The following is a 22,203-nucleotide window of genomic DNA, read 5'->3' as shown; positions in this document are numbered from 1 at the left end:
TGAAAGATATTTTTTTTAAACATAAAAGAACTAAGACAAAATAATGATGTACAGATAGAAATACAAAAAATTGCTGGGCATCTCAGATGGCAGGTGGAAAACAATTTTTAATTTCTCTTCAATATTAGAAAAAATCAGGCAAGATGTGCTCTCACCTCAGGAGAACTAAGGTGAAACCAAGTATGTGATTGACAAATGCTCAGTGGACATAAATGCTCTTTATGCTCCTGCATCTACTTATTTCTGCCTTTAATTTTTAAGATAGTAAATCTATATAACCATTCGAATTAGTCAAAATTCTCTCAAGCAAAACTTGACCTTAGATTTCACTTATTAGAACAGAAATTCCTAGGCTAAATATATCTTTTCACTAGTTTTCTACTATTTGAATGAAGACAGAATGTAAGCTATACTCTCCTCTTCCTGGAGACTTAGCTCAAAATGATTCAGGCAAGCATGAAATGTTGGTAGAAAAGATGCCAATAAAGAAATCTGAAAAATATAGGAAATAAAGGTTTCTGCACCAAAATCTTATTTCATATCAATGAAAAACTGGATATAATTTATTTCATATTAATGTGAAGTTACCCTTTCAGAACTCCGTTCAATTATTTATTTGGTAGTACTGGAAATAATTATTTTAGAACACACAGTACAAGTACTGTAGACATTAAAAACTCAACCACAGGAATGGAAAAAGAAATTAAGGAAAAAGGGAAAACTGTAGAAATATCTCACAAAATCTTGTGTGAACAGGCAATCACAAAGAGAAAAAAAAAATCCAAGTAATTCAATTATTTAAAATGTCAAATATCCCAACAGTCAAATCCTCAAGATGGATAACTCTAAGAGTATGACTTCCTGTGTAAAAACTAGGAATATCTAATTAATTTTCTATGTTCCAGGATAAAGCTGACATTTTTGAAGCTGTTGTATTCACACTAAAACTAAACTGGACCTTTAGCATTTATTTAAATGGGGATACTTGAAAAAGTCCCTTATGCAAAAAAAAATAATCATAAAACACTTCAGTGATGATTAAACAAAGAGTTTCAAAGACAAACAAACAAACAAACAAAAAAAAAAAAACACCAAACCCTTATGCAATTATACTACTACTATTTTATACTACTTATACTACTATACTATTATACTATTATACTACTATTACACTAACACCCCATTACATAAGAGGATAACATGTAGAAAGCCAAAAAGCTCTCTACTTCATGGCAACATTTTTAATGGTTTTGTACAGATGAACACAAACTAACAAAAAATTATTACAGTACTATATTGTTTTTTTTAATTTTTATTTATTTTTTTTATCTCCTGGTACTTTTACAGATATATAAAATGGGCAGAATTAACAACTATTGGGAAAGTAATAACAGCACTGCAGGACTTGATGACCCTTTACTAAAGCAAACAGTAAAGAAACAGGTGGGAAGTGATTGCTTGAACTTGTGATCAGAGGATTAGGCTATAAAGCACATTAGGCAAAAGCAAGGTGCACTCAACCAAGTACAAGCCTGACCCCTAAAACATTCCTATTTGAATGATGAATTCACAGAATCACAGAACCACAGAATCACAGAATTTCTAGGTTGGAAGAGACCTCAAGATCATCGAGTCCAACCTCTAACCTTACACGAACAGTCCCCACTAAACCATATCCCTAAGCTCTACATCTAAACGTCTTTTGAAGACTTCCAGGGATGGTGACTCCACCACCTCCCTGGGCAGCCTGTTCCAATGCCTAACAACCCTTTCAGTAAAGAAGCTCTTCCTAACATGTAACCTAAAACTCCCCTGGCGCAACTTTAGCCCGTTCCCCCTCGTCCTGTCACCAGGCACGTGGGAGAACAGGCCAACCCCCACCTCGCTACAGCCTCCTTTAAGGTATCTGTAGAGAGCGATAAGGTCGCCCCTGAGCCTCCTCTTCTCCAGGCTGAACAAGCCCAGCTCCCTCAGCCGCTCCTCGTAGGACTTGTTCTCCAGGCCCCTCACCAGCTTCGTCACCCTTCTTTGGACCCGCTCAAGCACCTCGATGTCCTTCTTGTAGCGAGGGGCCCAAAACTGAACACAGTACTCGAGGTGCGGCCTCATCAGAGCCCAGTACAGGGGGACGATCACCTCCCTAGCCCTGCTGGTCACACTGTTTCTGATACAAGCCAGGATGCCGTTGGCCTTCTTGGCCACCTGAGCACACTGCTGGCTCATATTCAGCCGACTGTCCACCATCACTCCCAGGTCCTTCTCTGCCTGGCAGCTCTCCAACCACTCATCTCCCAGCCTGTAGCTCTGCTTGGGGTTATTGCGCCCCAGGTGCAGGACCCGGCACTTGGCCTTGTTAAACTTCATGCAGTTGATCTCAGCCCATCGGTGCCGCCTATCCAGATCCTCCTGCAGAGCCTTCCTACCCTCGAGCAGATCGACACACGCACCTAGCTTGGTGTCATCTGCAAATTACTGAGGGTGCACTCAATGCCCTCGTCCAGATCATTGATGAAGATGTTGAAGAGGACCGGCTCCAGCACCGAGCCCTGGGGGACGCCACTAGTGACTGGCCTCCAACTGGACTTGACTCCATTTACCACGACTCTTTGGGCCCGGCTATCCAGCCAGTTTCTAACCCAACGCAGCGTGCGCCAGTCCAAGCCAAGAGCAGCCAGTTTCTTGAGGAGAATGCTGTGGGAGACGGTGTCAAAAGCCTTGCTGAAGTCAAGGTAGACCACATCCACAGCCTTTCCCTTGTCCACCCAGTGCGTCACTTTGTCATAGAAGGAGATCAGGTTCGTCAAGCAGGACCTGCCTTCCATAAACCCATGCTGACTGGGCCTGATCGCCTGCTTGCCCTTCAAGTGCCGCATGATGACTCCCAAGAGGATCTCCTCCATGAGCTTCCCTGGTACTGAGGTCAAACTGACAGGCCTGTAGTTCCCCGGGTCTGCCCTCCGGCCCTTCTTGTAGATGGGCGTCACATTCGCTAGCCGCCAGTCATCTGGGACCTCACCCGATAGCCAAGACTGCTGATAAATGATGGATAGTGGCTTGGCCAGCACCTCTGCCAGTTCTCTCAGTACCCTTGGGTGGATCCCATCCGGCCCCATCGACTTGTGCACATCCAAGTGCCGTAGCAGGTCACCAACCAGTTCTTCGTGGATGGTGAGGGCCACATCCTGCTCCCCATCCCCTTCCACCAGCTCAGGGTACTGGGTATCCAGAGAACAACCGGTATTGCCGCTAAAGACTGAGGCGAAGAAGGCATTGAGCACCTCCGCCTTTTCCTCATCTCTTGTAACTAAGTTTCCCCCCGCATCCAGTAAAGGATGGAGATTCTCCTTTGTCCTCCTTTTTGTGTTGATGTATTTATAAAAGCGTTTTTTGTTATCTTTAACGGCAGTAGCCAGATTGAGCTCCAGATGAGCTTTGGCCTTCCTAATTTTGTCCCTGCACAGCCTCGCTACATCCTTATAGTCCTCCCTAGCGGCCTGTCCACTTTTCCAAAGATTATAAACCCTCTTTTTTCTCCTAAGTTCAAGCCACAGTTCTCTGTTCAGCCAGGCTGGTCTTCTTCCCCGCTGGCTCATCTTTGGGCACATGGGAACAGACCGCTCCTGCGCCATTAGGATTTGCCTCTTGAAGAGCGCCCAGCCTTCCTGGACCCCTCTGCCCTTCAGAACCGCCTCCCAAGGGATTCCACCAACTAGTGTCCTGAGCAGCCCAAAGTCAGCTCTCCGAAAGTCCAATACAGTGGTTTTACTGGTTCCCTTCCTGGCCTCGCCAAGAATAGTGAACTCCACCATTTCGTGGTCACTCTGCCCAAGACAGCTTCCGACAATCACATCCTCCACCAGTCCTTCTCTGTTTGTGAAGAGAAGGTCTAGCGGGGCACCACCCCTGGTAGGTTCACTAATCAGCTGCGTCAGGAAGCTATCTTCTACTTTCTCCAGAAACCTCCTAGACTGCTTTCTCTGGGCTGTGTTGTGCTTCCAGGATATGTCAGGGAAGTTGAAGTCCCCCACGAGTACAAGCGCTGAAGATTTCGCAACTTCTGTCAGCTGCCTGTAGAACTCCTCATCCGTCTCCTCATCCTGGTTCGGCGGTCTGTAGCAGACCCCAACCAGGACACTAGCCTTGTTGTCCCTGCCGATCCTAACCCAAAGGGACTCGATCTTGTCATTCCTAGCCTCGAGTTCTACAACATCGAAAGACTCTCTAATATAGAGAAACACACCACCACCCCTTCTGTGCTGCCTGTCCCTTCTGAAGAGCCTATAGCCAGGCATAGCAGCACTCCAGTCATGAGACTGGTCCCACCACATTTCCGTGATGGCAACCAAGTCGTAGCCTGCCCGCTGCACGATGGCTTCCAGCTCCTCCTGTTTGTTACCCATGCTGCGTGCATTGGTGTAGATGCACTTCAGCTGGGCCATTACCTTATTCCCCGGCCTTGCCATTGTTCCCCCTGGCACAGCTCCAACAATCCTTGCTTCACCCCCATCCCCCTTCTCACCTAGTTTAAAGCCCTATCAATGAGCCCCGCCAGCTCCTGGCCAAGGATCCTTTTTCCCCTAAAGGATAGGGACCCGTCTACGGCCATCAGACCAGGTGCTGAATAAACTGCCCCATGGTCGAAAAACCCAAGATCTCTGCATTGGCACCAGCCCCGGAGCCACGTGTTTAACAGGTGGGCTTTCCTGGTCCTCTCCATACCCCTCCCTGTCACTGTAGGGATGGACGAAAACACTACCTGCACTCCCGCTCCATCCACTAACCGTTCCAGCCCCCTAAAGTCTCTTTTGATTGCCTTCAGGCAATTTTATTCATAAAATATTTTATTCATATTTTATTCATAAAATAAAAATTTCCTACTGCTGCTCTTGCCATGAATTAGAAAAAGATTACGGTAAGTGTTTCAAGATAACACTTCTGTGACTACTTTGGAAATGGCAAAATATTGGTTTGAAAACCCATGAAGTCAATTCCAATCTTTTAAACAGAAAATTTGGTTATAAATAGAAGTGCATTCAGGAGCCAATCTGAATGCAAAAACAGAGGATCTGACTCAGAATGATGAGAACCCACAAAGCCATTGCTTTATGATTTTAAACAATCCCTAGACTTGTGAATTATCATATTTTAGTTAGCAATTACTAAACTGTTAAGGCAATTTTTGTGGTATATGGCTAAGCTATGCATTCTTGCTTCAATTTTCACTGGTGAAAGACTAATCAGAGACTGTGATAGAAACCTTAAGTTCATTTTTGAATCCTGAGATGCAGCAGGTTAGACTGTTTCAGGACATGTAATTTATACCTGTCAGAACAAAGAAGGTTTGATTTTGACCTTAAAACCACCTTTAAAATCAATTTAAAATCAAATACTAATTTGATAAAAAATCCTACTGTTCTTCCACTTTCCTACAAGAACTTGCTTTTAAAAATCTCCATCAGGAATAATCACAATATATATTTATATATAAAGAAAAGAAGAAAATAAATAAAAAAGGAAGAAATCAAGAAGAAAAGAAGAAATCAGTAGGCTTATACTGACAATAATACTACCTCAAACTTTTCAATATACTAATTTGGTACTTCCTCATGTTGGGAAACAACTGATTTTTTATTTTTTGAGTATAAAATACCTCCAGAAAAGTGAAATCCACTTTAATTTCAGTTGTTAATATTAAAATGTGACAGGCCCTCTTTGAAATTAATACTTTTAAAGTAATTAGAACCTACATGTACACAGAAATATAAACGATCTTTTCCTGGATCTCAGCAAGTTCACATCCTCAGTTTGAGGCTCATACTGAAAATGGCATTCTGAACATTGAAAATACAGCAGTGAACTGAGTGTAATAGCACTTCTATGTTCTCCATGTTCTTTCCTGACACCAAAATTACTTTTTTGCCAATATTTTAAAGATCATAATACTTAATGTAAACAAGATCAGAGTATAAACTAAAGCATGTAAGCATATTTTTTTCAGGATCAGGACTATCAGGATATTTTCTGCTGGATAAACCACTTGGAAAACTAGCCCAAAAAGTCATAGGTGCGTTAGTTTTCCCTTCAAATTTATTGCAGCGGACTACAGCATGTGTTTTTTTTTTGGTTTGTTTGTTTGTTTGTTTTTCCTAACTACTGTAGAGCAGTCTTTTTGCGCATGAGAAGGTTAGTGATCCTAACATTTGCAACTGACAGGAAAGAAAACACAAAAAATCAAAGAAGCTAATTAAGCATATATGTTAATAATATATTCAATTCCTATGTTTTTCTTCATTCTACATGCAGTTAAAGAATATAAAGTCTCACAGAAATTATTAAAGGAATGTATAATTTATATAAAAATATTTACTTGTCAGTATGTTTTACTGCTAGAATGCATCTGGATCCCTGCACCATTTCACCGGTTAGAAACAGAATGTGCTGTGTGACTACCTAGCTACATTATTTCTCAAAATATCTGGATAACACTGGATAGAAAATTCACTTCTGTCAATCTTTGAAGGCTTTTTGGAATATTTTAATATTGCACTAGTGTTTTTATTAAGCTGTTTTTTTTTGCTTTCTGTCTGCAATTTAATAAAAAATCATCTCAGCTATGAGATATATAAGGCAACTCTTTCAGGAACTGTCTTTGTGGAACAGCAGGCACTAAACTCCCTACATAAAAAGAAAAATGTGTAGTTCCATACTGCAAATTGCTTTAGGAATGGTTTCATTACTTCAAAATAAGACTAAGATGGACCTTAATATACTTCAACATTGAGTTTTATTTATTTATTTATTTATTTATTCAGACACTGCTTTTTTGCTGTTTTACAACTTGTTTTCAAGCGTTTTCCCTGTTCAGAAATTAACTCTTACTCCTTTTAATCAACTGACTTGACTTCTCTCAGACTGGTGGAATCTGATAAATCACTTGTCTGCCTTACAACAATGCCTGTCTGCTACTCTACAGTTTCATAGGTTGTTGCATCTGGTGTAGGTTACACCTAGTTTTTTTTCTCACAACTTGGATCAGTGAAGGGAGACAGTGTAAGCAAAAGACTATGACAAAGGTGTTGTCCAAACATTATTTTACACACAATGCTAACATACTTGTCTTATTCTTCTAACACAAAAGTAGAATACTTTCAACATACCTCCATAAAGTCTGTCACATAATTACACTGCACAAAGGATCAAACAACAAATATGAATGTTCCTTGGAATTGCTTATAAAACTCGCACTGTGGGACAAAGATATGTTCACATACTTCACAGCTATCAAATGGAACCCGTGTTCATATAATGTGCAAAGCCCCACATGAAGTTCATATAAGAATCCTTTCTTTTATATATATATTCCTAAAAGAGCACCATGTACTCACTAATCAAATCTTTAATCAAAAATATTAGAGAAGTAATACAGTGTCAGGTCACCTGCCATGCCTTCGTCTCTTAGTCCATGGATAACATTCTGGGAACTGCAATATTAGGCTGTAGTTAAACTACCATTAAAGTTGATTTCTTGCCACTAGGTCTCTACTTCTTGTCATGTCCTCCAAAGAGTAAATAAATATGTTTGTCCACATAAACACACAAATAAGTGCCTACATACAGATGTGCAAATGTATAATAACACATCAGCATCATTGAGGAAAAAAAACAAATAGCTATCACACCCTGAAACCCCTTCAGATACATTCAGTGTGAAAACAAACACTAGAATTCTTAGAGACAATGCAAAAATGTAAAAGGCTTCTCACTCCAATCAGTAACACAGGCACAGTGAGTCTGAATGGCTGGCCTATGCGATTTATTATATCTTGGGGCACTTAAAATGTGGGGGACTGTCACTGTACTGGCTATTTTCGAAGCAGTCAGATGACCAAAGACCACAATGCAAGCCCAGAGGTGACAGGTTTGTGAACATCAAGCCACAAAAGACAACACTGTCAAATGAGTTAGCAAATCTTGGATATATGTCAAATGGGACAGAATGCTGATACTCATGGACAAGTGTTTTCCTACTGTTACTTCACTCTCTAACCAAACTGCAAGATATTGCTTCCCCCTACATCTAAGTCATCGAAGGATATAGGTAGCACCCAATAGCGTACTGTAACTAGGCACTGGATATAATCTAAGAGTAACATTTATTTTATGATAATTAAAAGTGAACATAGTAGATTGCTATTTAATCCTACTTCGGTGCCTGTCTTCTTTTTTATGTGTGTATCTGTGTTCACCACCACCACCCCATTTTCCCTTACATCATCAGGAAGGTGAAACATTGTTTTGCCTTCCTGATATTTATGTTCAAAAAAGGACCTATGTACTACAGGGTCAAATAAACTTTCAGGAAATTAATAAAGATAATTTTCTGGACATAATGTGTGTGTGCCTTTGCTGAAAAAAGCATGCCTGGCTATTAGCGGTAGCAAGTGTGTTCAAATTTGACATAGAAGGGTTCTTCAAGGTGTTAAGGTTTATATATAAACCTCTACAAGTCTGGTATCTTTCAAAGATACCTTTCAACAGATATGTCTGTCTTACTTTATTTCAGGTTTGAAGCACACTTGGGAATAATTGTGGTTATGAAGTAATTGCAAAATAAAGGGACAAATTCCTGTGAAAATTCCTTCACATCTTAGATATCCATATTCTTAATATGTTACTTGTAGCGACATAGAAAACATTTTTCTAGTATGATATTCATTGAAAATGCAATAAAGAAACTAAAGCTAAGACTGAACTATATAAATTGAACCATTGTCAATATAGTTCATATATGTTTAAAAACTTGGGATTTTATTTTAAGTATAAAAAAGCACAATGACAATGTATTGTCCATCTTTAATTTATTGTCTCAAACTATATGTTGCCTTCAGAATTTCCTTTCTATTTTTGTTTTGTTTTAGTCTGCAGTGTCCTTTAATGAGAGGTGAAGAATTACTGACATTCTCCGCTTGATATAGACACTTTGGCATTCAATAACATTAAATAACATTTGTTCTTATCTTAGGCATTTTAGCATGATGATATTGTTGCTTCCATTTCCCCCTCCTAACTAACTTTTACGCTTCCAAACTCTCATTTTTCATATAACCCTCCCCCCGCACAGACACTTGTCACTTGTTCATTTGCCCATGAGAAAATACAGTCAAAGAGACAAGTCACCTTTTGTTTCACTGATACGGAATGTACCTCATTTGTGGACAACAGTGTCAAACATTATGTGTAAAACCAATTAGATAAATAATTCAGAGTTAATCTGTGAACATTTTTGAACTAGGGTCTTCATAGATCCACCATAGGTATGAATAAATTTTATGTATATGACATTAAATCACTCAGAAATTTTATGAAACCTAGGACATTTAATTTCCTCAACTCTAAAACACTTCTGTTACAAGCATACTGATCAGGAAAAAAAAGGGTTGAAAAGTACTGTGTAAGAATAAAGGAATATCAATTTTTTACTTTTTTTAAAGTCACTTACTACTACTTCAAAGAATCCCACACACACATACTATATGTTAAGTGACTGTTAAAGTGTACGTTGGATGCTGAGAAGCTGGATTTGTGAAATCTCCGAACTTGTAAATCATATGGTGTCTTGGCCTTCAAAAGTAACCACTATTATAGAAGTAGCATAGCTGGACTACAACTCAGGTCAGTTCTGGAACTGCATCAGGAGATTTCTAGTTTGTTTTCCTTGTTATGTTGACATATATATTATGTTGACATGAATGAACAAATAATTATCAATCTATTTTTAAAAAGATTCATTGACAGTCAATTCCTTCTAACACAAAGATCCAAACTAAGTAAATATTTACTGTTACATATAGTTTAGTATAATACTGGACTACATGTATAATTTACTGCAAAACTTGGGGGATTGACAGATCTAACTTTTATAAATTGTTAAACACTTAACCACCGCTAACCAGGTTATGCATGTAATATCATTGTAGCCATGTTTGAAGGATTCTAAAAACTTGTTTTCAAAACAATGATGAAATGTACAATGTGTATGCTACCTTTGCAAGAGCACAACTGAAACTCTCCTCATCGTTCAGTAAAAAAATAAAAATAAAAATAATTAAATTTCAGCCTAGGAAGAAAGTTGTGTTCCCTGAGTCCTTTCTAGAAATTCCTTCCATAGGCTGATACTTTTTAATATAGTTCATAAGGTATATTTTGTACTCTGGCAGGTACATGGGCTTTGATCAAGATCCATTTACTCTGTCTCTTTCTTTTTACTCTTTTATATAAGCTATTGTGCCTAATGATTTGGAGTCAAAAACATCTTCCATTCTGAACTTAAATACACGAGTTCATAACACCAGTGACAGGATCAGGGACCCCAGATCCCCTGAGTTGGAGAACTGTGACTGTGTGAATAATAAACTCCCAGCCCAGCCAATCCCAAACTTGTCACCATCTGGATGCATGTAAGTCTATGGGTTCCAAAGGGATTCATCCAAGGTTACTCAGGGAGCTGGCAGATGTCATTGCAAAACCGCTCTCAATTATTTTTCAAATGTCTTTGGAATCTGGGGATGTCCTAGCTGACTGGAAGCTGGCAAAAATTATTCCAATTTTCAAGAAGGGAAAGAAAGAAGACCCTGGTAATTACAGGCCTGTCAGACTCATTTCAGTGCCTGGTAAAATTATGGAGAAAATTATTGTGGGAGTTATTGCAAAACACCTGAAGGACAATGAGGTCATTGGTCACAGTCAACATGAGTTCATGAGGCAAAGCTGCTGCTTAGCAAACCTAATTTCCATTCCATCTAGCTGACCAAGGGAAGCCAGTTGATGTTATCATTTTGGATTTCTGTAAAGTCTTTGATACTGTTTCTCATAATATCCTTCTGGACAAAATGTCCAGCATACAACTAGAAAAATGACTTGGATGTTGAATGTGTTTCTGTTTGCAGATGACAAACTGGGAGGAGCTGTTGACTCCATCAAAGGTGTAGAGGTCTTGCAGAGACATCTTGACAAATTGTTGGGCAATCACCAACAATATAAAGTTTAACAAGAGCAAGTGTCAGATTCTGCACTTGGGAAGAGACAACCCTGGCTATATGTACAGACCAGGGGACGAGATGCTGGACAGCAGTCCTGCAGAAAGGGATCTGGGGGTTTTGGTGAACAGCAAGTTGAATACGAGTCAACAGTGTGCCCTGGCAGCCAAGAGGTTCAACTGCATCCTGAGGTGCATCAGACACAGTATTGCCAGCCAGTCAAGGGAAGTGATTGTCCCGCTCTACACTGCAATGGTGCAGCCTCAATTTGAGTACTGTGTGTGATTTTGGGCACAACAGTATAAAAACGAAATAAAACTATTAGAGTGTCCAAAGGAGGGCTATGAAGATGGTGAAGGGTCTAGAGAGCAGGAAGGATGAGGAGCAGCTGAAGTCCTTTGGTTTGTTCAGCCCAGAGCAGAGCAGACTGAGGGGAGGCCTCATGGCGGCCTGCAGCTCCCTCATGAGGGGAGCGGAGGGACAGGCGCTGAGCTCTGCTGTCTGGGGACAGCGACAGGACCCGAGGAAATAGCAGAAGCTGCAAAAGGGGAGTGTTTTTTTTTCAGTTTGTTTGTTTGTTTGTTTTGCCAGGCTTTGACCTCACATACTTTTAATATAAACAAGATTTATAAAGGTATGCTGTACCTGCAAAGGAGTAATAAATGATGTACAAGTCCACTTATATACAAAGGAAAATTTACAGAAACTCTGCAGCAAGCAACTGAAGACTTTTTCTTTTGTTATTTCAAACAACATATAGGTTTATTTTAATCAAAATCCCATTTATTTTTCTCCCAGATACAGCTGAAATAATCTGAATTGGGAAATCTAGACAATCTCACCGTCAATTCAAAATTGTGTGATCTATATATCAACAGTGAAGAGAAACAGAATCATTAAGGTTGGAAAACACCTCCACAATTATCTGGTCCAGTCCAACCATCCCCCTACCACCAATGTCACCCACTAAACCATGTCCCCAAAACCACATCCAACTTTTGCTTGAACATCCCCAGGGATGCCACCACCCCCCTGGGCAACCCATTCCAATGCCTGACTACTCTTTCTGAGAATTTCTCCAAATTTCCAATCTGAATCTCCCCTGACACAACTTGAGGCCATTCCCTGTAGTCCTATCACTAGTTACCTGTGAGAAGAGGCCGACCCCCAGCTCCCCACACCTTCCTTTCGTGTGATTGTAGAGAGCAATAAGGTCTCCCTGAGCCTCCTCTTCTCCAGACTAAACAACCCCAGTTCCCTCAGCCACTCCTCATAGGACTTAGGACATAGACATAGGACTCTGCACTACACAGACTAGTTGAGTTGCAATACTGGTCCTATTAACTAAGTTATTTATTGTACTAGCTGTTCTAATATGAGATGCATTTTCACTTTCCCCAAAGCTCATCCTCTGTAAATGACTAACTTAACATATAAACAAACTCATTACGGACAGTGTTTTCCCCTGGACATCTGTTTAAATGTCTTTCCCATGAAAAACCCACGCTGCTAAATGTAAACTTCTCCACCCACAATAAGAGAAGAAGAGAACTCAACCAACATCTTGAACTACTAGTAGAGTGAAACTTCTGAAGTTAAATACTGTTTTCCACAATATTATTCAGCCCATAATAGCAAGGAATATAACAGACCAAAGACACTACCTCATTCTGAGGACAATGATACCAATTAGATTCACAATTAGTAATTTTGTTTATGTAGAATCCTTATTATTATAATTATTTTTTAAAGATTCTCAAAGGGGAGGAGTGTGTTAATTAATTTATTTATTTTATTCTCCTGGAAGTGAATCAAGTTTATAAAGTTACAATTGATTGCTTATATACAAACATTAGTCTGCAAGTATACATCATTAACATAGCTGAAACCATTTCAGAACACTGTATTTTTTAATAAGACCAATGTACTGGATATAAATCCTTCCCCACTGAATATCATATATTTTCAGGCCCTCATATAGTATGGGTAAAGAGGAAAAGTTAACCTTTGTTTGCATACAAACTGCAAAATGAAGCTTATCTGTGAACATAAAACAGCATGTTATTGATACTGACCTCTGATCACAACTTGAATTTGACAGACTGCATTTACAACCCCATCTTTAAATTACTGTAATAAGATTTCAGCTGTTTCATTCATTTCTGCTTTTTGATTTGTCATTAACTTAGAAGTCTACAAATATTCATGAAGAACTTTATTATACTAACAGAAGTTGTTTGAAAAAAGTAGTGAAAAATCTGAAGATAAAACTTCTGTTTTTCTGTGCATTTCAAGACAGGCTTCAGGATTAATAAACTTCATCAATTTCTCACTTCAGGAAATAAAACCCTTTAGCCACTGGTAACTTACCCTTTTCTGCTCTTTAATATATTCCAGCAGTTCCTCCCTTGCCCTTTTCACAGCTTCTTCGATTGCCTTTTCACTTCGTTTTTGCTCCTCCATTAATGCTTCCTTGACAATTTCCTTTGTAAAAGGAAAACATGTTAAGTGTAAATATTACAAGTATTTCACAAATATAATTCAGTTCATCCTTTTCTTTCCTACTGGAAGTTTATCATTACTTTTTTTTTTTTTTTTTTAATCTATAATAGTTACTTCCCTGCCCCAAATTAATATGACACTAAATCAATTCTGACTGAGTACTAGAAGTACAGTAAAATAGAGAAAGCCAGGAACAACTTAAAACACATATATCACCTCCAATACAACTTATTTGCATAAGTTATCAGCTAAGGAAAAATTTTCCTGGACTAAACTCACTGTCCTAAAGATTAAGTCCCAGCATCCCAAAGTCACTCATGAAAGAAGTAACAACAATGTTTAGCCAAGAGTTTTGTTTTCAAAATTCAGGAACATGAGATGACAACCAAAATTCCTGAAACATACAAAAGGTTAATATCATAAGAAAATTAGACAACATCCAGTAAAAATAATGACACAGTATGTATTAAAACTATTTGGATGAGGAAAGAGAGAGAGGAAAGGAAAAAGGGAAAAGAGAGGATTATTTATTTATTTAAGACTAATCAGAAAAATCACAGGATTCACTGTACATTATCTTTGAAAGTGTGGATACAGAATAATAGATTGAATAAATAGTGGACCTCAGCTGAAATTTCTTATCTAAGATAGGGCCTTGGGAACAGGTAGTTAGAGTTCACTTGTTTGATTGATGCAATTTTCACTTCTCAGAAGCCATTTGTGATGCATTTGTAATTCCTATGCTTTTACACTAGACATTCAAAAGTGGATGTAGCAGAAATACTATCAGTGCACCTGCAAAATGAAGCAGGGATGTGATGTACTTCCGCTACGTATCAGCAGACTTAAGCTTTCTTACTGCATTCACTGTTAGTGAATAAATAGTAAGCTGCCATCAAAATTTAATAGGATGGAATTTATATATTTATTTTTATAGAAGAGAAACATAACAATATAGCTATTCAGAAATATTACTTTAGTTGCTTTTTTTTTTTTTTGAAAGAAGTTCTAGTCCTTAAAAAATACAGAAGTGAAAAAAAATTGAAACCTGTTTCAAATCCTCATAGAAATTATAAGGTTATCACATTTTTTCTTCTACAGACCACAATTCATATCCTCAATTCATATCAGATATGGTCCAGTATCAACTAAATCTTCTATCAGAATAATGTTTACTAAGCAACACAGTTTGTACACAGAAAGCAAAACTAAAAACAGGTAAAAACAAACAAAACACAACCCACCCACATTTTGCATCACTTCAATAAAAACATAAAAATCAATGATGGATTAATTTATTTTTTAGATTTAATTATCAACAGGCATTCAAGCTCCTATGTCAGAAGGACTAAGTCTACCTTGTACATATGTTGTCTGGTTCAGAAGGAAAGAAATACTTTGCTGCAAAACTTACAGTATTCAATTTAAAGTATTCAGTTAAAACACAATACTTATTTATACAGGGATAATGGTAAAATAAGGAGAAATACATAACTTTACAAATGTTTGAGAGCTCACATGACAAGCATTTTATTGCTTTGTTTACTTTACGGGTTTAAGAAACATTTGTCAAACTGCAGTGACACCTTCTTTAAATACAAAATCTCAGAATGCTATCTTACACATTCTTGGTGTTTTACAGTTCTTCACAGAAAATATTTTTGCAGGAACTCAATGGTATTGAAAAGATTCACTTGGAAGAACAGGTGGAATGCTAAGGTTTTAGAGGTATAAGATATTTATCCTTTTACTCCTTTTAAACCAAACTGAATTGTACCTGCAGAACTATATTTTTCTTGCATATAAAAGTCTAAAATCCCAAATTTGAGCTGTGCAGCTATATAGCCCTCACTGTTCAGAAACATAGCAAATGTTGAAAATCATAATTGTGAAAGATTAAGATTATCATCTTTTTATTTATATATTTTAATTCACTTTACCAAAGAAAAATCCTGGGACAAGGGTCTCCTTCACTAAGGAACTCTGGCATGACTAACAGAAAAAAAAGTAGCAGAAAGTTACACATTATAGAAATATTCTGTTCTTATATTCTCATGGCGGCTTAATTTGTCAAAAGGTCTCAAAAGACTTTGTTTCATATTATAATGTAGACTAATGCAGTCATTTACTCCATTAAACTCAAAGGCAAATTAGAGATCTGATAAGGTGTCATGCATTATTATGCAGAAAGTCCTACATTAGTAAATGTAGGACAAACAAAACAAGTATGTTAACAAATAATAAATGTATGTTAACTTTCCTTAATATCAGGCTACTTGCAACTTAAAAATAAAACAATATTTGAATGAAGGTCCAAATAAAAATACAATTAAGTTCTTTTAAAATAAAGTCTACTAAAAGAAGAAATCTCAAGAGAACAGAAACCACTAGAGATACATTTGTGAAAGATTATTCTATTACAATATTAAAATATTAAAACAATGTAAATAATTGTTTTCCATTTACAGTGACAATTTCCAAAAATTAAGAACAACCTCTGATGTCTACGAAATTATGTATAAAAGTGAAAGCAAAGTTGTATTGCCTGTTGAGGCAATAAACAAAGCATACCATAATTATGCTAGTCTTTACTCATTATCAAGACTTAATTCAAGAGAAAAAAGGTGATACAAAATATTATTTTTTAACATCATATACACTTACCTAGTCCAACTTTTAACCTAGCACTGTCAAGTCCACCATTAAACCATGTCCCTAAGCTCTATATCTACACATCTTTGAAGACCTCCAGGGATGGTGACTCAAACACTTCTCTGGGCAACCTGTTCCAATACTTCACAACCCTTTCAGTAAACAATTTTTTCCTAATATCCAACCTAAACCTCTCCTGGAGTAACTTGAGACTGTTTCCTCATCTTATCAGTTGGTGTTTGGGAGAAGAGACTAACCCTCACCTCGCTATAGGCCCCTTTAAGGTAATTGTAGAGGGTGATAAGGTATCCCTGAGACTTCTTTTCTCTATGATAAACAACCCCAGCTCCATCAGCCACTCCTCATAATACATGGTTTCCTAGACCATTCACCAGCTTTGTTGCCCTTCTTCGGTCATGCTCCAGCACTTCTTGCAGTGAGGGGTTCCAAACTGAACACAGTATTTGAGTTGCAGCCTCACGAGAGCTGAGTACAGGGGGACAATCATTCCCTAGTCCTGCTGGCCATGCTATTTCTGATACAAGCCGGGATGGTTGGCCTTCTTGGCCATCTGGGTGTGCTGATGGCTCATGTTCAGCCAGCTATTGACAAATACCCCCAGGTCCCTGTTTGCCAGACAGCTTTCAAGTCACTCTTCCACCAGCCTGTAGTATTGCATAGGGTTGTTGTGCGCCAAGTGCAGGACCCAGCACTTTGTTGAACCTCATACTTTTGCCCTTGGCCCATCAGTCCAGCCTATCCAAATCCCTTTGCAGAGACTTCCTACCTCAAGCAGATCAACACTCATGCCCAATGTGGTGTTGATATAAAGGATCCTCTTTGCTTCCCTAAAAATTCCAAAAAGCAAAAGACAAGAATTCAGACAAGTCCATCATTGTTCTTTATATATTCCCAGCATCCAGAAGTTCATAATCCTGAATCCTCTCAGTGTACATGCTTATTTTTCCTTTATTTTTATTTTTTTCTTGCTTTTTCCTGTTATACTATATCCACATTTAAACTTTTTCCTAAATTAGATTTTTGTTGCAATGGTAAAAATTTGCCCCTATTTCACCTTCAGCTAAAAGGGGTATAGCACTATTTGAGGTTTTAAATATTATTTTAATTTATTCAAGGGAAAGTAAAAGACTGGCTTCTCAGGAGAAGCTGAGGGTGACCACTCCACAAACTGCACTTCTTCTTTTTTTTTTTTTTTGATATCTGATCAAAGGCCTCATTCTTAATTATAGCTAAAAGTAGCTTCTTTACAAGACTTTTCATATACACATGCTTGACGTCAGTTAGAAGATTAGAGTAACTAATAAAAATTTTAAAAATACTCTATTACTTAATTGACAAATCACATTCAAACATATGTTAGGAATCACAATCACATAACTAGAATATAAACATATATTTGCAGGAAGACAGAAAGAAACAGTGTACTTTATATACCAGCACTCAGTCAGTATTACAAAAAAAAAAAAAAACAGAAAACATATAATGGTTTGCAATTTTATAGGAAAATTCTTTTGTTTCCACACAAGGATCAGGTGGCAGTACTAAATTTTATCTAGGAAATACGACCACAGACTGCAACGTTAGTGGTTTTTCAGAAAATAGTTACCCTCAAATTATAATGTTTGTGGTTATAACTATTAGAAAGCACTTCTGAAGTCAGACATGGTTAAAGTCAGCATGCAGCGGACTTTTCCAGACTTTACCAGCATATTGATGGTAATTGGTGAATGACTTCCCTGTCCTTATCTCAACCTGTGAGCCCTTGTCCATCATATTTTCTCTCCCTCTTCCTTTGAGGAGGAGGAGTGAGAGAGTGGTGTGATGAAGTTTAGCTGCCCATCAGGATGAAACCAATACAATCCAATTGTAGAAAAGAAAGCCTGTTCTTTAATCATAGAGCCAGCACTTTCATGTTTTCACTTACATATGACTGTGTGGAAATCCCTAAGACATTCAATACAAAATTGATTTAGACTTGCCAAAACTATTAACAGAAGCACTCCCTTAAGCACATGAGCATGAATACCAAACAAAGTTTTAATAACGTAGCAGGTAAGCAGCCATTAATTTTTCAGAATTAAGCACTGTGTGTTCTAGATTTTCTGTTTTTACCTTCTGAGAAATGACATTATACTAGTACTCATACCCTCATGGAAAAACCTTAAACATACTTTAAAGTCCATAGAGTACAAAATAATTGTCAACTAATCAAGCTTTTTCAGGTATTTGGATGTTTGCCAGTAAAATTATATTAGACTTTCTAAGACAATAACATAGAAATTATAGTGTTGCATGGAACAACAACACAGAAACCCTCAGGAGTGTGAGTTGAATGTTTGAAGACTTGCTCAGAAAAGACTACTGGGAGCTTTTTCTCTTTTTTTTTTCTCAAACTTTTTAGTTTCGTACAAAAGTATTTTTTCTTCGTATATCTCGGTATATCTCAGTTGTGGCTTGGCTGAACGAAACTACAGTCTAAGTTTTCTTGAAATACTTTCCCACTAGTAAGATCATTTTGCCTTAGTGCTTTTGCTCGTGTCCAAGAGGAAGCAGATTTTATGTTACTTCCTTTAATAAAGTTTGTTTTTTTTTTTTCCTCCTTTCTAATTATTTGCAGTCTTCAAAACACGTTAGTCTATTGTTTATCTCCTGCATGGATTATGGAAATGATGAATTCAGGCTTGTTTTCCCTTGAGAATCAGTGTAAACTGCAGTAGATTATACATAACATTTTAAGTATAAGCCTTCAGGAAATGACCAAGGTGATTCTTTGTTTTGAGTGCTTTTTGGAGAGTTATTAGTTTCAAGCTATGTCATGGAGTTGAAAATCCAAGGCTCACCCCTCAGCTCCTAGCTTTTATTTCACTTTTAATGATTTTTTTTAAGACCAAAATTGTGATGCATAGATTGTCTTTAACATCTTAACTTTTTTTTCTTCAAGATTTCACCCCATTTATGTAATTAAATACTTAGCTCTGTGAAATTTTAGCACTACTATACAGAAAGCTACAGACAGCTCTCTGCAAGGTAGTGTTATGGCTACTGTAGCTACTGTTATAGCTACTCTGCATTAACCCCTAATTATAAATTGAATATATATGGCCTTCCTACTTCATTGAAATTTGTATTGATCTTCTCATATTCCCAAAGAATTTTTGGCTTTTTTTTTTTTCCAAATAATCTTTGATCATTGTCTCTTTCACTTGGAGCTTCCTTGCAATTTTAAATTCTATAGGAAAAGCTTCAGCTTCAATCAAATTTATAGATTCTCTTTATCTACAGGGCAACCACTGTTTTATTCAAAAAAAAAAAGTATTCTAGATAATATATTCTAGTGGGAGAATTTTCTATTTCAAGCATTCCTCTTGACACAGAGAACAACTATATATATTAAACCTTCCCTGCAGGGAAGTTACCAGTGGGAAAACAAACAAACAAACAAAAACACCACCAAACCAACCAACCAACCAACAAAAAGAACATACAATGTATCAAAAATAGAATAAAAATACTGAAGACATTCCAGCCTACATTTAGTCTGCTAAACATATGAACTTCTCACCTATAATAATTTATAATGTGCTGTAAAAGGATCATGAAGTAACTGTGCAAATGCATGTTATCTTTAATTAAAAGACTACTTGCTTCTCTCAAGAATGAAAGCTTATTATGCCCAATTAAAAATGTAATCCCACCCTCCTCAAACCTGAGGACCATTGTCGGAATAAAAATAAGGTATTTTTTCTAAAAGCACTAAGCACCTGGATAACACATGTATAAAACCTGCAGGTGCTGCCAAACTCAACTGAAAGGAATCAGGTTTACGGACTTCCCTTACAGCCTCTGGAGACAGTATTCTAGAAAAAAAACTTTTCTATTCTAGGAAAAAACAAAAAAAAAAGAGAGAGAGAGAAAAAAAAAGAAAGACAGACTTGTAAATATAAATATATCTTTTCTTTCTCACCCATAGATTCTTTCCTTTGGTGATAATTTGAAAGAAGATAAACTAAGAGGAGATAGTTTTGTTAAAAACAAGTCAGGCTTCTCTTTCTTTGCTTGATTTCTCCAAAGTTCCAAACTCATGCATTGGTGAGAAAACATTTTTTTTCTTGAAATAACAATAATGCTCCTAAAGCTATTTTTACATGCTTAATACCAAAAGGAGAGATTGTTGAATGTTCACTTACATTCATCTAAACTCAATTGTTTCATTACTTGGTACTAAACATAATAATAGTATCTGGTGACAAATCTGAAGCAGGAAGCACAAAATATTATACAACAGAGCATGAAAAATCAAATGAGGCAAGTGTTATGTTACCGCAATTTTACATTTCATTGTCCAAAATGTTAGACTGTGTTTTACTTTTGGCAATTACAGAGCTGACTTGACAGATTATGTTTTTTAAACAATAATTGCAAGACAGTGAATAGTTCAGTTATACCTCTTGAAAGAAAACTCTTAAGGAAAAAGTGTAAATATGTTGAGTACAAGGCTTAAAAATAAAATGTAAGCAGACAAACTGTTTGTCTGTAGTTCCAAGTGTTTTTCAGCACTAAACCAAAGACACATCCAACACCTTAGGATCTTTCACATTAGCTCTGTAGGACATTTGTTGTCAGATTTACAGAACTCTAGTAGCTGTAGTATGTTTATAAGAGTAACAACAGAAGAAGGCAAGCCATTTCTTGGCAGAGGTAACAAGAAAAAATTTGTAAGAAACAACATTCTATGTGAAAGACCATCCTCCCTAAAGAACTTGCACTCATTAATCAGAGATTAAAGAGATTAACTTCAAACACACTATATTTTTATATGAGAGAACTTTGGAAATCTCAAGAAAAATCTGCATTTTACTTAAGTGAATGTATTCAGATCAGGTACTTGAAAAATGAACCTAATTTAAAGGAGAAATCATCATATATTGTAGCTAAGAGAAATCATTCCTGTTACTATCAAAGTTGTCAGAGCTACTCAGTATTAAAAAAATGAATTAATTAATGCCACATCAGGAGCAAGATATTTAGTAAAGGAGAATTAATCACAACATTCTTCAGTAACTCAGCATCATAATAAGAACATTACACTCCAATACTCCAATACCATCAATCATTTGATCAGCTAGCATCCTAATCTGAACAAAAAATGCCCTCTTGAAGGCCTGGATTTCTTCCTCAGAATAGCAGTGATATCAGAGTATACTTATGATTTTATCTGAAAGAATGCATTAATCCATACTAAATTACTAACATTATCCTGCCCTGTTATCAAATTTTAAAGACATATCAAAAATAAGAAGAAAGTCCAGGAAAATATTCCACAAGGAACATAAACCTAGCCTGAGTCACTACATTAACTTATTCTTCCACTCTCCCATCCTCAAGACATTTTACATGCTCCCCAAATCCATAAAAATAGATCCTTGGCTGACCTCACAGAACCAGTCATGGGACCCCTTCACCCAAAAATGCTCAGGATGCCTCAGAACTCTTCTTAAACTTCTTATTCTACAGACAGTGGGTTTTGTTCAAGGCACACAGATTTCCACAGTAAATTACAGGACACAGAACTATCTGCCTGAGGGACATCACTAAACAGCACATGAAATTAATAGCACATTGTTAATTCCTCCTCCTATTAATCTCTTCAAGTTCCACATGCTATAAAACTGCAGTCTTTTTCTTTAGTGTAGTACACAACTACTTTATTGCTCATAAGGGAGACTTTTTGTTAACAGCTCCTCCACACCACTGTAAACAATTCTTATTCTGGTTAGTCTAAATGATTCCTATTGTAACAAAACCATGAGCAATATTTCTTAGTTTAAATTTAGCTTTGAAGTCACCTGCTTATCTTTTTTGTTGTAAAAAGCTTGAGTGCTTGAACGATTATTATTATAGCAAAATTACTACATTGAAAACTGACATCTTATCTGTTGATAACCTTACATGCAAAAAACTACATACAAAGTAAAATCATTTTATTTACTCT

General features: G+C 37.1%; 1 protein-coding gene across 23 annotated transcripts in view; it reads right to left on the bottom strand.

The window, feature by feature from the left end:
• CCDC91 (coiled-coil domain containing 91) overlaps positions 1-22,203 on the bottom strand; it is a 169,231-nt gene that overhangs the window by 37,663 nt on the left and 109,365 nt on the right. For all 23 annotated transcript variants that reach the window (XM_068658948.1, XM_068659048.1, XM_068658967.1 and 20 more), the window contains one exon: positions 13,407-13,520. In XM_068658948.1, the coding sequence (XP_068515049.1) occupies positions 13,407-13,520 (114 nt within the window). The remainder of the gene's footprint in view (positions 1-13,406; positions 13,521-22,203) is intronic.

Source organism: Anas acuta, chromosome 1, assembly GCF_963932015.1.
Source record: "Anas acuta chromosome 1, bAnaAcu1.1, whole genome shotgun sequence".
Classification (NCBI taxonomy): domain Eukaryota; kingdom Metazoa; phylum Chordata; class Aves; order Anseriformes; family Anatidae; genus Anas; species Anas acuta.
This window is presented reverse-complemented; position numbering and strand designations above follow the sequence as displayed.